This window comes from Habropoda laboriosa, unplaced genomic scaffold, assembly GCF_001263275.1.
Source record: "Habropoda laboriosa isolate 0110345459 unplaced genomic scaffold, ASM126327v1 scaffold33, whole genome shotgun sequence".
Lineage (NCBI taxonomy): Eukaryota > Metazoa > Arthropoda > Insecta > Hymenoptera > Apidae > Habropoda > Habropoda laboriosa.
The window spans coordinates 2,314,934-2,323,955 of record NW_017100187.1 but is presented as its reverse complement, the minus strand read 5'-3'; the positions used below and the strand labels follow the sequence as shown (position 1 = coordinate 2,323,955).

The 9,022-nt window shown below is 32.5% G+C and overlaps 6 protein-coding genes across 6 annotated transcripts in view; 3 read left to right on the top strand and 3 right to left on the bottom strand.

Moving 5' to 3' along the window:
* The window catches only part of LOC108579493 (fanconi-associated nuclease 1-like), a gene marked incomplete at its 3' end in the record, with an annotated part of 3,055 nt that extends 2,887 nt beyond the window's left edge, over positions 1-168 (top strand). The window contains 1 exon segment of the mRNA XM_017943037.1: positions 3-168. Coding sequence (XP_017798526.1) covers positions 3-168 — 166 coding nt within the window.
* Positions 167-1,623, bottom strand: LOC108579606 (NAD-dependent protein deacylase sirtuin-5, mitochondrial-like). The gene is made up of 5 exons (XM_017943183.1): positions 1,384-1,623; positions 1,089-1,303; positions 877-1,019; positions 522-672; positions 167-261 (listed from the first exon to the last, which is right to left on the bottom strand). The coding sequence occupies exons 1-5, from the start codon at positions 1,621-1,623 to the stop codon at positions 204-206; spliced, it is 807 nt and encodes a 268-aa protein (XP_017798672.1). The 3' UTR covers positions 167-203.
* Positions 1,624-1,845: 222 nt separating this feature from the next.
* LOC108579519 (methionine aminopeptidase 1D, mitochondrial) lies at positions 1,846-3,228 on the top strand. The gene is made up of 6 exons (XM_017943067.1): positions 1,846-1,919; positions 1,998-2,237; positions 2,308-2,499; positions 2,575-2,725; positions 2,791-2,901; positions 2,972-3,228. The coding sequence occupies exons 1-6, from the start codon at positions 1,884-1,886 to the stop codon at positions 3,160-3,162; spliced, it is 921 nt and encodes a 306-aa protein (XP_017798556.1). The 5' UTR covers positions 1,846-1,883; the 3' UTR covers positions 3,163-3,228.
* A 79-nt stretch (positions 3,229-3,307) lies between these two features.
* On the bottom strand, positions 3,308-4,577 carry LOC108579520 (proteasome subunit beta type-4). The gene is made up of 5 exons (XM_017943070.1): positions 4,411-4,577; positions 3,967-4,173; positions 3,750-3,896; positions 3,488-3,686; positions 3,308-3,429 (listed from the first exon to the last, which is right to left on the bottom strand). The coding sequence occupies exons 1-5, from the start codon at positions 4,539-4,541 to the stop codon at positions 3,340-3,342; spliced, it is 774 nt and encodes a 257-aa protein (XP_017798559.1). The 5' UTR covers positions 4,542-4,577; the 3' UTR covers positions 3,308-3,339.
* Positions 4,578-5,283: 706 nt separating this feature from the next.
* Positions 5,284-8,540, bottom strand: LOC108579492 (probable chitinase 2). The gene is made up of 9 exons (XM_017943036.1): positions 8,535-8,540; positions 7,838-7,853; positions 6,916-7,113; positions 6,677-6,842; positions 6,499-6,595; positions 6,202-6,408; positions 5,921-6,118; positions 5,669-5,797; positions 5,284-5,583 (listed from the first exon to the last, which is right to left on the bottom strand). Exons 1-9 carry the CDS (start codon positions 8,538-8,540, stop codon positions 5,284-5,286), a joined length of 1,317 nt encoding a protein of 438 aa, XP_017798525.1.
* Positions 8,536-9,022, top strand: part of LOC108579491 (protein KTI12 homolog) — a 1,287-nt gene continuing 800 nt past the window's right edge. Inside the window, exons 1-2 of the mRNA XM_017943035.1 lie at positions 8,536-8,763; positions 8,864-9,019. Of these exons, the coding sequence (XP_017798524.1) occupies positions 8,601-8,763; positions 8,864-9,019 (319 nt within the window). The 5' untranslated portion in view covers positions 8,536-8,600. The remainder of the gene's footprint in view (positions 8,764-8,863; positions 9,020-9,022) is intronic.

Sequence of the window (9,022 nt, the reverse complement as noted above, 5' to 3'; positions counted from 1 at the left end):
ATTCTACAAAAGGTATTTTTTAAATTACTAAATATATACTTTATCTTAAAGTGCAAAATCGTTGAAGTTAAAGGCCCCGGGGACGACTTTTCGGGAAAGCAATCCCTATGGTTGGAATATCTCGAAAAAGTCGGCCTCAATACCGAAGTATGTTTAGTGCAAGGTAAATGTTGTCAGTTTTATGCTCGTACGACGTTAGACAATTACAATTCCTCCAAAGCTTCTGTTACAGTAACAGTACAGGGGCCTTGGAAATGATACCTTTAAAAATGCGTGTAAAATTGTTATTCTGTTATAGATAAACGTAATGCATAACAATATAGAGAAGAAGTAGAAGAGTTTGGTGATTGTGAATAAGTATTGTGCATGCAATTTTGTACTTATTATGAGTGGGAGTGGTTTAAATATGACATTGATTTGTCATTTTCAAATACTTCACAATAATATTTTATATATTTTTACATGCACCGTTTTACTATTTAGGTTATAAAGCATATGAGATAATTTTGTCCTTTACTTACTCGAAATGTCTCGTAGCAGGAGTGGCTTCTAAGTTAAATTCAGCAACAGGTATGCCGCGTTGTGCTACTTGAGGTGCAAACATTGCCGCGGGATATACAATAGATGATGTACCAATGACCAGGCAAATGTCACAATTTTCGACAGCTTTAACTAGTGTTTTAAGAGGGAATTAAACATGTTTTTATTTTCAAAGATAGAGGCTTACAGAGATTTGAGCCTTAACAACAATAGCTATTTTTATTTTATTGTAAAAATCTTAAATTTTTATCCAAATGTTATAATGTATTGTTATATAAAATATTGTTAAAATAATAATTGTATGTCATTTATTTGCATGCGCAAAAGGGTACCTACAGGCTTGCTTCAGTACATGTTCATTTAAATTTTCACCGAACCACACAATGTGCGGCCGTAACAATCCTTTACAATTTTCTTTTTGACATCGAGGTAAATCTTCTCTTGCAATATCAGAAATCATAATACTTGGATCTGGAGATCTATGTAGATTTACATTAATAGTATTCATAAAATAACTTAAATAAAAGCTTTAAGAAACTACATTTTACCCCTTTCCTTCCAATGCTGGGCATATTGGAATATTTTTGTTTATAGCAACCTCATGACAAACTATACAACGAGTTTTATAAAGTGAACCGTGAAGCTCTACTACATCTTTTGCTCCAGCTCTTTGATGAAGTTCATCAATGTTTTGTGTGACAATAGTAACATTTTTACCTTCGTTCAATCTACGATTTTGAAAATTTGCTATTGCTTTGTGAGCCTAGAAACTACAATTACAGTACAAGTATATTTTAAATAAAATGTAATGATCAGGGATTAAAACTACAATTGTGAAAGTACCTTGTTGGGTTTAGCTTCATTTGCTACTCTTCTACGATATTCGTAAAATTCCCATACTAAAGAAGGATTTGCTTCGAATGCTTCTGGAGTTGCAAGATTTTGAGCTTGATATTTTCTCCAAAAGCCACCGGCACCTCTGAACGTAGGAATACCAGATTCCGCAGAAACTCCGCTGCCAGTTAATATCAACACATTCTTTGCATTTGATAGTACTTCACGAAATGATTTCATAGCATTCATGGTTCACGAAAGTACTCTTTTTTAAGGTTATTTCACTTGCAACTCGTATATCAGCTGATTTGTATGCAATCAATGATGTGACGTCAAGTTTCAGGTTTTTTTTAATTCATCGATTTAAAAGTGTATAAATTTACAAATTTAACGTATTTTCCTAATAAATCAATTTGCGAAAAGAGTATAAAAATTTCCATGATGAAATTATAAATACTTTTTGACGGTGGTTTTTGAAGTTACAATTCAGTAAACATTTTGAAGTGGACATGTTTCTGAGAAACTTTTTTAAAAGAAAACCCAAAGTACATGTATTTTTAATACCCATTTCTGTTCTGCACAATTATGTGTAATAATTTTTAATCGATGTAGTAATATTTTAGACAACGGCACATAAACTTGTGAACAATTCTTTTGGAAATTATGAGGTTATTGAACCATGGGAAGTTTCTGAAATTAGAGGAGTACCACCATATATCCCTAAACCTTCTTACAGTCAAACTATGACACCTCGAGACGGACCAAAGAAACCAGAAGTTAAAGATAAAAATCAAATACAGAGTATGAGAGATAGTTGTAGTTTTGCTAAACGAATATTAACTCATATTGAACAATATATAAAGGTACATAGCAAGTAATGAACAGTATAAAATGTAATCAGCAATTTAAGTTAATTAATAGATTTTGTTTTAGCCTGGCATGACCACAGATGAATTAGATGCAACAGTTCATGAAATGATTATAAGTAATGGAGCTTATCCTAGCCCACTTAATTATAAAGGATTTCCAAAGTCAATATGCACTAGTATCAATAATGTTGCATGTCATGGAATTCCAGATAAAAGACCTTTATTAAAAGGAGATATACTTAATGTTGATGTAACAGTAAGTCCATGTACATATGTTAGAAATGCAAAAATATGTAAAATCTAAAAGTAAAAATTAATTTTTTGTATTTAGGTATATTTACATGGGTATCATGGAGATTGTTCAAAAATGTTTGAAGTAGAAGAATGTGATGATGAAGCCAAACGATTGATAAGTGTAACAAAATTGTGCTTAAAAAAAGCTATTGATATTTGTAAACCTAATGAGAATTTTTCTAGTATAGGTAATTATTATAATGATAGATATACATATAATGCAACATTTTTATATTTTTTTTTTAATTTTCAGGAAATATTATTGAAGAAACAGCATGTAAACATGGATATTCTATAGTTCCAATATTTGCAGGACATGGCATAGGTACATACTTTCATGGACCACCAGATATTTTTCACTTTGGTATGTTAATATCTTAATGTCACAGGTAAACATATTAAAGAAATTCAACATTATGTTTTCCTATTACTAGCAAATAACTTTGATGGAAAAATGCTGCCTGGGATGACATTTACCATTGAACCAGTTTTAAGTCAAGGTAATGAAGAAGTTAAAATTTTAGAAGATGGATGGACAGCTGTTACAGTAGATAATGCACGAACTGCTCAATATGAACATACTATTTTGATCACCGATTCTAGCTGTGATGTACTGACACGTTAACCATATAAAATTATATTTGTACATACATTTTTCTCGGATTTGAATCTCATAACCATCGTAAATCGTCACGCCCTATTCTTTGTAATAAATTATGAAGGGGTGTACAATAGAACTCATTTTAACAGAATTACGTTGTAAATATTTTTATTATTATAGAAAATTTATTTATGTTCATCTTTACATAATAGCAGGTTCCCAATAGCTATCTAAAGTCAATGGTCCTTGTAACTCAGTGCCTCCCTCTTTTGTCATTATACCAAGCTGATACTAGAATTAAATTTAATTTATAGTACAACATAAGGTTTATAAATATGATGTAACTTACTTTTGGAAAAGATCGTGCATCTCTGTAGAAAAGAACTTGCATTACTTTGTATAAAAGCTCAATTGCTTGTTCTTTATTCATTTCTTTATTTTCTTCATAAGCTTTTCTTAAAATAGGTGTTGCCATGTATGCACCATATCCAGTTGCAATTACTGGATCACTATAAGCTGTACCAAGTTTATCCACAGTACCTAAAAATCTGTATGGAATATTTAAAATACTCTGTACACAAGCAAAAATAGGAAAAAAGTAAAGTACTCACGGTTTATCTCCCTCTATACCACCAATAATGAAATTATTCCAGAGTGGATCAAAGTGTGACCTCCTATTGTACATTATTCGAGTTAACCAGCAGTGAAGAGCTTTTGGTTTCAAAGATAAACCATCATCCAAACATTCTTCTTCAAGACTGAAAAATGCATAAAAAATAGTTACTAAAAACCACATAAAATAACTATGAAATGATAACTAAAACTCACATTTTTCTTTCAATGTGGCTTTTAAGAAACTGATAATCAGCATAATCCCCTCCTGCACCAAGGATAATATTATCATTGACTTTCATTATACGTTCAACATTTCTGAATCTAGCTAATGATCCAAATGAACCAAGAATGTCTGCTGCTATAAGAACACCATCTTTAAATTGAATTCCAACTACGGATGTTCCAGTTGTCATTGGTGCCCTGAAAGAATATGAAGCACAATATTTTTGGAAAGGCTAGAATTACATTAAACAATTTTGCGTATAAACATAATTTAGAACGAATACATTTGTACCAAATCATTGTTTCATTAAGATGTTTAAACGCGAAAGTTTTATTTATTTATATATATTTTATAACCTACGTGAAAAGTAACATGACGTGCAACTTTTTAAAGAATTGTCTAAACCAAACGAATAAGTAATAAGAAATTTTTACTGTGATCTTTGAAATCCGCCGACATCGGAATGCGTGGAACCTCCGGGAAAATTATAAAATGCACCAGGTGCTGGACCATTTTGCCAAAACGAAGCAGGAGTATGCCAATCAGCTTTATTAATGAGCGCCATGTTTCTCACAAATTTGAAACCGTTTGAAATGTCATCCAGTTGAAGTCCGAACATTTAACAGGTTTGCACCTTTAAGAAAGTCCCTACAATCTTCGTCTAGATATATTTAATTTCCCTCTAAAATTAATTTCTCGATTTATCTCGATAGCACAATCGAATGACCATTTTGAATATTGTCGGTGTTAAATATCGGTTTGAATTTCTGTAACTACAGAAGTTTAATGTATCTAGTAATGGCACGAATATATTGGCAATTAGTAATTTATTTAATATAATTACACCGGCATTGTGAAACGACTGCATCATTTATTCGTCACAAACTTGTAGTTGCAGATAGCAAGAAATTTAAGAAAAATTAGTACAAGGTATCCTGTTATATGTACATCAGACAAAATTATGTTAAAGGTCATAAGACGTTGAATACGTCCCTTGAGAAAAAAATACTTTTGGAACGGGTTTAACTTTAAGTACATTCCACTCGTTTGTAGCTCAAATAGAAAATTTCTTTATTTCTACCTTATATACATGGATAATGTAAATTTTAATAATATGCAAGCACTATTAACATTATGATAATTCATAATTCGTTACGCATATTATTACACAAATCAGAATGAGAAGGCAGTTTTAGTTTCACAGCAACATTTTTAAACTAACGAATAAAAAAGTACAAATCAGTTCTTGGAGTGTATCCAATTTTCACGGTATTTATACTACTTTCTTTTCATCCGACGCGAACTTTTCAAACATAATGTGCAAACAGTGCCAATGTTATTAAGGCAAAACTGTAAGAATATTTTTCAGCGGAAGAATTGTTGTTGTTGTTGTTGTTGTTGTTGTTGTTGTCGTTGTTGTTGTTGTCGTCGTTGTCGTCTGTACTACTTGAACTTGTCAGAACAACATTGATCGATTTCATTAATGGAAAAGTGTTATCTTTTACATCTAGAGAGTTCGTCAGTGACGCGCATTTCCCATTGAAATCGTCAGTATCAATGCTCCAACCCATTACACCAGACAGATTCAACTTCATCGCGTACTCGACCTTTAAATTTTGAAGAGACATTAGGGAAAAAACATTCTCGATATGTTTGAACACTACTAATATCTTCGTTCGCAAAATTATTAACCTTTGCTTTTAAACTTTTCGGGTTATCAAACACGATAGCGCGATCACCATTAATTACATAAGGCGTTTGACTGTTATCATCCCATCCAATCTTCCAATTTTCCGGGTGGTCTACTAGTTCTTCACAAATCTACGAACAACATAAAGACCCATGTACTATCAATATCGGATTAAGATAATTCAATTATCAGAATAATTATAAATTGTGGAAATTTTTTGATTCGAAGTGGATAGATACAAATGCAAAACGTACTTCGTTGTATCCCATGAAGCCATTCTGACCAGTGTAAGGGCCCTTAAATCCATCTGTGAGAGTTGCTTGATTAATGGGACTTTCTTCAGACGAATTAAGCTTGTTCTTTAACACAAACGTCCTTCCGTACATAGGCAGACCCAGCACTAGTTTACTCGGCGGTGCACCTTTACGTAACAAATAGTTGAGCGACTCTTCCTAAAAAGAGAACCTTTAATCCTTTACCGTCTGTCCACGTAGAGCGATTTTTATTTATGCTACTTGATATCGCAATGTATTACCACACTGTGACCGTCTTGACTTCTTAATGGTGCGTTCGGAAGCACTTTCTGATCCCATGTACCATGATAGTCGTAAGCCATTACATGAATATGATCGAGATATTTAGAAAGTTCAGGAATATCGTATGCTACGTCGATGGCATCTTTATTCGCGCTTATAGCTGCTGTTAACAAATATTTCGACGGCCTGAACGCTTCTTTCAGTTCCTGTTAGAAAATCCGTACGTTTCGTAACAAACGTGATAAAACGTAGCTTCGGTTGCAAAAATGATTTAATCCACATCGTGTTACTCTTACCTTCACAAGAGAGACAAAGTTTTCTTTGTCCGCGGGTACACCTCCGCGTGATCCAGGATATTCCCAATCTAAGTCAAGCCCGTTGAAATTGTACGTTCTGTGTGAAATAGATATATTTATCATTTCGCAGAAGTATTTGACAAAGCAGATAATTATTCGAGGATTTCATTCTATATACCCGAGAAAATCAACTACGCTGTTAACGAATGTAGTTCTTCGTTCGAGAGACGAGGCGAGTATGGAATAATTTTTGCTGCCTTCGTTCCACCCTCCGATTGCAAGGAGAACTTTCAACTCGGGATACTTTTGACGAAGTTGAGTCATCCTTCTGTAGTTACCGATATCTGGTCGAATGAAATTCTCAATCAACCGGATAATCTTTCAATCGTTTCGGGTAACATAGAATTTTGCACTTACTATTCCTTATATCCAAATCAGGATCGAGGCTTCTAATGGTCCATGTTGTATCGTTCAATCCGGCGAACGTGTATATAAGGTGCGTACAAAGTTCCGGTCGTATATTATCAATGCCAAATTTCCCATTGTTCGGTCTGTAAACGGCCCAGGAAGCAACGTAACAGGTGACAATCTTATTATGCTTAGACCTTAACAGAGCTTTGAAAAGAAAAAAAGAAAATATCATTTTAATCTAAAGTTCATATATCATTTGAAGTTCATCTCTATAAAGTGTTTGTTAGTCTTTTTGTTTTATTAAAGAAATTGCGCGGATATGGAATCCCGATAAGATTCCAACATAGAAAAGTTTGTTTTTCAATTGCTTTTCCAATAACCAATTCAATACCTGCTAATTAATGAGACAATCCGTTGTTAATCTATTACGGATAGTAACTGCAAAGTTACCTTTATTTCTTCTTTAGATATTCACATTTCCTCGAAGAACAAAGTTAAACGAAGGTCTCGTGGAAATGTCAGATTTGCATTGCATAAGTTAGCGAAGAAAATGTCAAATACATTTCAAACTTTCTTTTCTGATACATAGTGTGTCATTAAAGAACGTAGGAAGTATTCTGCAACCGAATCGCTAACGGAGCTGTAATTTCTTTTTTAAATAGGAAATTTACCTTCGAAACTTTACGAAAGCAATTCATTTCGAGAATTAAATATAAATATCACTGTAATTAATACTGTAGTGTGTAACTTTTCACGTTCATCTTTTTTTTCAAGTTAGCGAAATATTATTGCACGCGTATGTACGATAGATTTTGTAAAAAGAAAAAAAAAAGAAAGTATCCCGTAAAACTAATGTTTGAAATTGTACGCTAGACGCTATCGTGTTTGCATAGAGTCAATGATTCCGATTGAATATGTATGTACTCACCTAGAGTGTCATTGTCCTAGTGCAGAGACAGCTTTCACTCGGCTTGAGTCAACAGTACGGTACTTTATCCTCGAGGAAAAGAGAACAGTGCTTGTTGCTTGAAAGAGGATGGAACTAAAACCTGTTGCTGACAATTCCCACTAACAGACGTGTGTTGTGTGTAAATACATATACATATGTACCAGGTGTTCAGCTAAATATTTCGTGATAAGTAAATACCCAAACTTTATCAATAGAAAATAAAATTTTTTTAATCGTACAATGTTTCTTAATATAATTCTTTTACCTAAAGTGTAATAAATTTTACTCTAGCTTATATTAAAATATCGATAAGGCAATATGTTAAGAAAAACAGGAAATTAAGTTGTACTTTTTGAGATTTTTCTTTATCGTGATATTATTTGTACATGTGTATAGATTATTTTTACTTCCGCATTGTATCTTCCTACAATCATAAATACAATTGTGCAATACAGGAGTAGTCTGGTTGAAGGGTTTGATAAGGTGAATTTTTAATGAAACGTAATACTATATCTCCAATTGCTAATAATTTTATTTTTATTTTTTATATCGTTATTCTATACTTTATCAGATGGATTTTTTTAAGTTTATAGGATTTAACTCTTTTTTGGTATTCAGTTTTAGTTAAAATTGTATCGTGTAAATTCATCGTAAAACTGTAGTTAAAAATGGCTACGTCCATGGTTCGAGATAGGTTAAAATGTTTGTGTTGACTTATTAATTTTTATATAGTATTTGTACAATGCCGCTTATAATTATTACCGGTATACCATGTAGTGGTAAAACAACGCGGACTTCTGAATTGAAAGAATACTTTATAAATAGGGCAGGAAAAAATGTTAAAATTATAAATGAAATCGACGTTGTGACTAAAGCAGGTTTTGACAAAAACGCATTTTACGCTGGTTAGATTTCATTTAAATTTTATATTCTTATTTAGCGTATGTACGTTATATTATTGTGGTAATAAATTGAGCTTTATTCTCGTTTCACTGCTTACTATAGATTCTAAGAAAGAGAAAAGTGTAAGAAGCGACATAAAGTCAGCAGTGCAGCGGCTGTTAAGTACAAATGATGTATTAATAATTGATGGTAGTAATTATATTAAAGGCTATCGTTATGAGATCTATTGTATGACAAAATTGTATAAAACTCCTCAGTGTA

Excerpts from the sequence above, each read along its gene's own strand:
- LOC108579606 (XM_017943183.1), bottom strand. The coding sequence starts at position 1,623 with ATGAATGCTATGAAATCATTTCGTGAAGTACTATCAAATGCAAAGAAT. Across the intron at positions 1,304-1,383 it reads ATGAAGCTAAACCCAACAAG|GCTCACAAAGCAATAGCAAA; the intron begins GTACTTTCACAA and ends TGTAGTTTCTAG. Across the intron at positions 673-876 it reads ACATGTACTGAAGCAAGCCT|TTAAAGCTGTCGAAAATTGT; the intron begins GTAGGTACCCTT and ends TTAAAACACTAG.
- LOC108579519 (XM_017943067.1), top strand. The coding sequence starts at position 1,884 with ATGTTTCTGAGAAACTTTTTTAAAAGAAAACCCAAA. Across the intron at positions 1,920-1,997 it reads TTTTTAAAAGAAAACCCAAA|ACAACGGCACATAAACTTGT; the intron begins GTACATGTATTT and ends GTAATATTTTAG. Across the intron at positions 2,902-2,971 it reads ACCAGATATTTTTCACTTTG|CAAATAACTTTGATGGAAAA; the intron begins GTATGTTAATAT and ends TCCTATTACTAG.
- LOC108579520 (XM_017943070.1), bottom strand. The coding sequence starts at position 4,541 with ATGGCGCTCATTAATAAAGCTGATTGGCATACTCCTGCTTCGTTTTGG. Across the intron at positions 3,897-3,966 it reads AGCCACATTGAAAGAAAAAT|TCTTGAAGAAGAATGTTTGG; the intron begins GTGAGTTTTAGT and ends TGCATTTTTCAG. Across the intron at positions 3,687-3,749 it reads GGTATAGAGGGAGATAAACC|ATTTTTAGGTACTGTGGATA; the intron begins GTGAGTACTTTA and ends TATTCCATACAG.
- LOC108579492 (XM_017943036.1), bottom strand. Across the intron at positions 6,843-6,915 it reads TGATTTGGATATAAGGAATA|ATATCGGTAACTACAGAAGG; the intron begins GTAAGTGCAAAA and ends TCATTCGACCAG. Across the intron at positions 6,119-6,201 it reads GTCAAGACGGTCACAGTGTG|GAAGAGTCGCTCAACTATTT; the intron begins GTAATACATTGC and ends TTCTCTTTTTAG.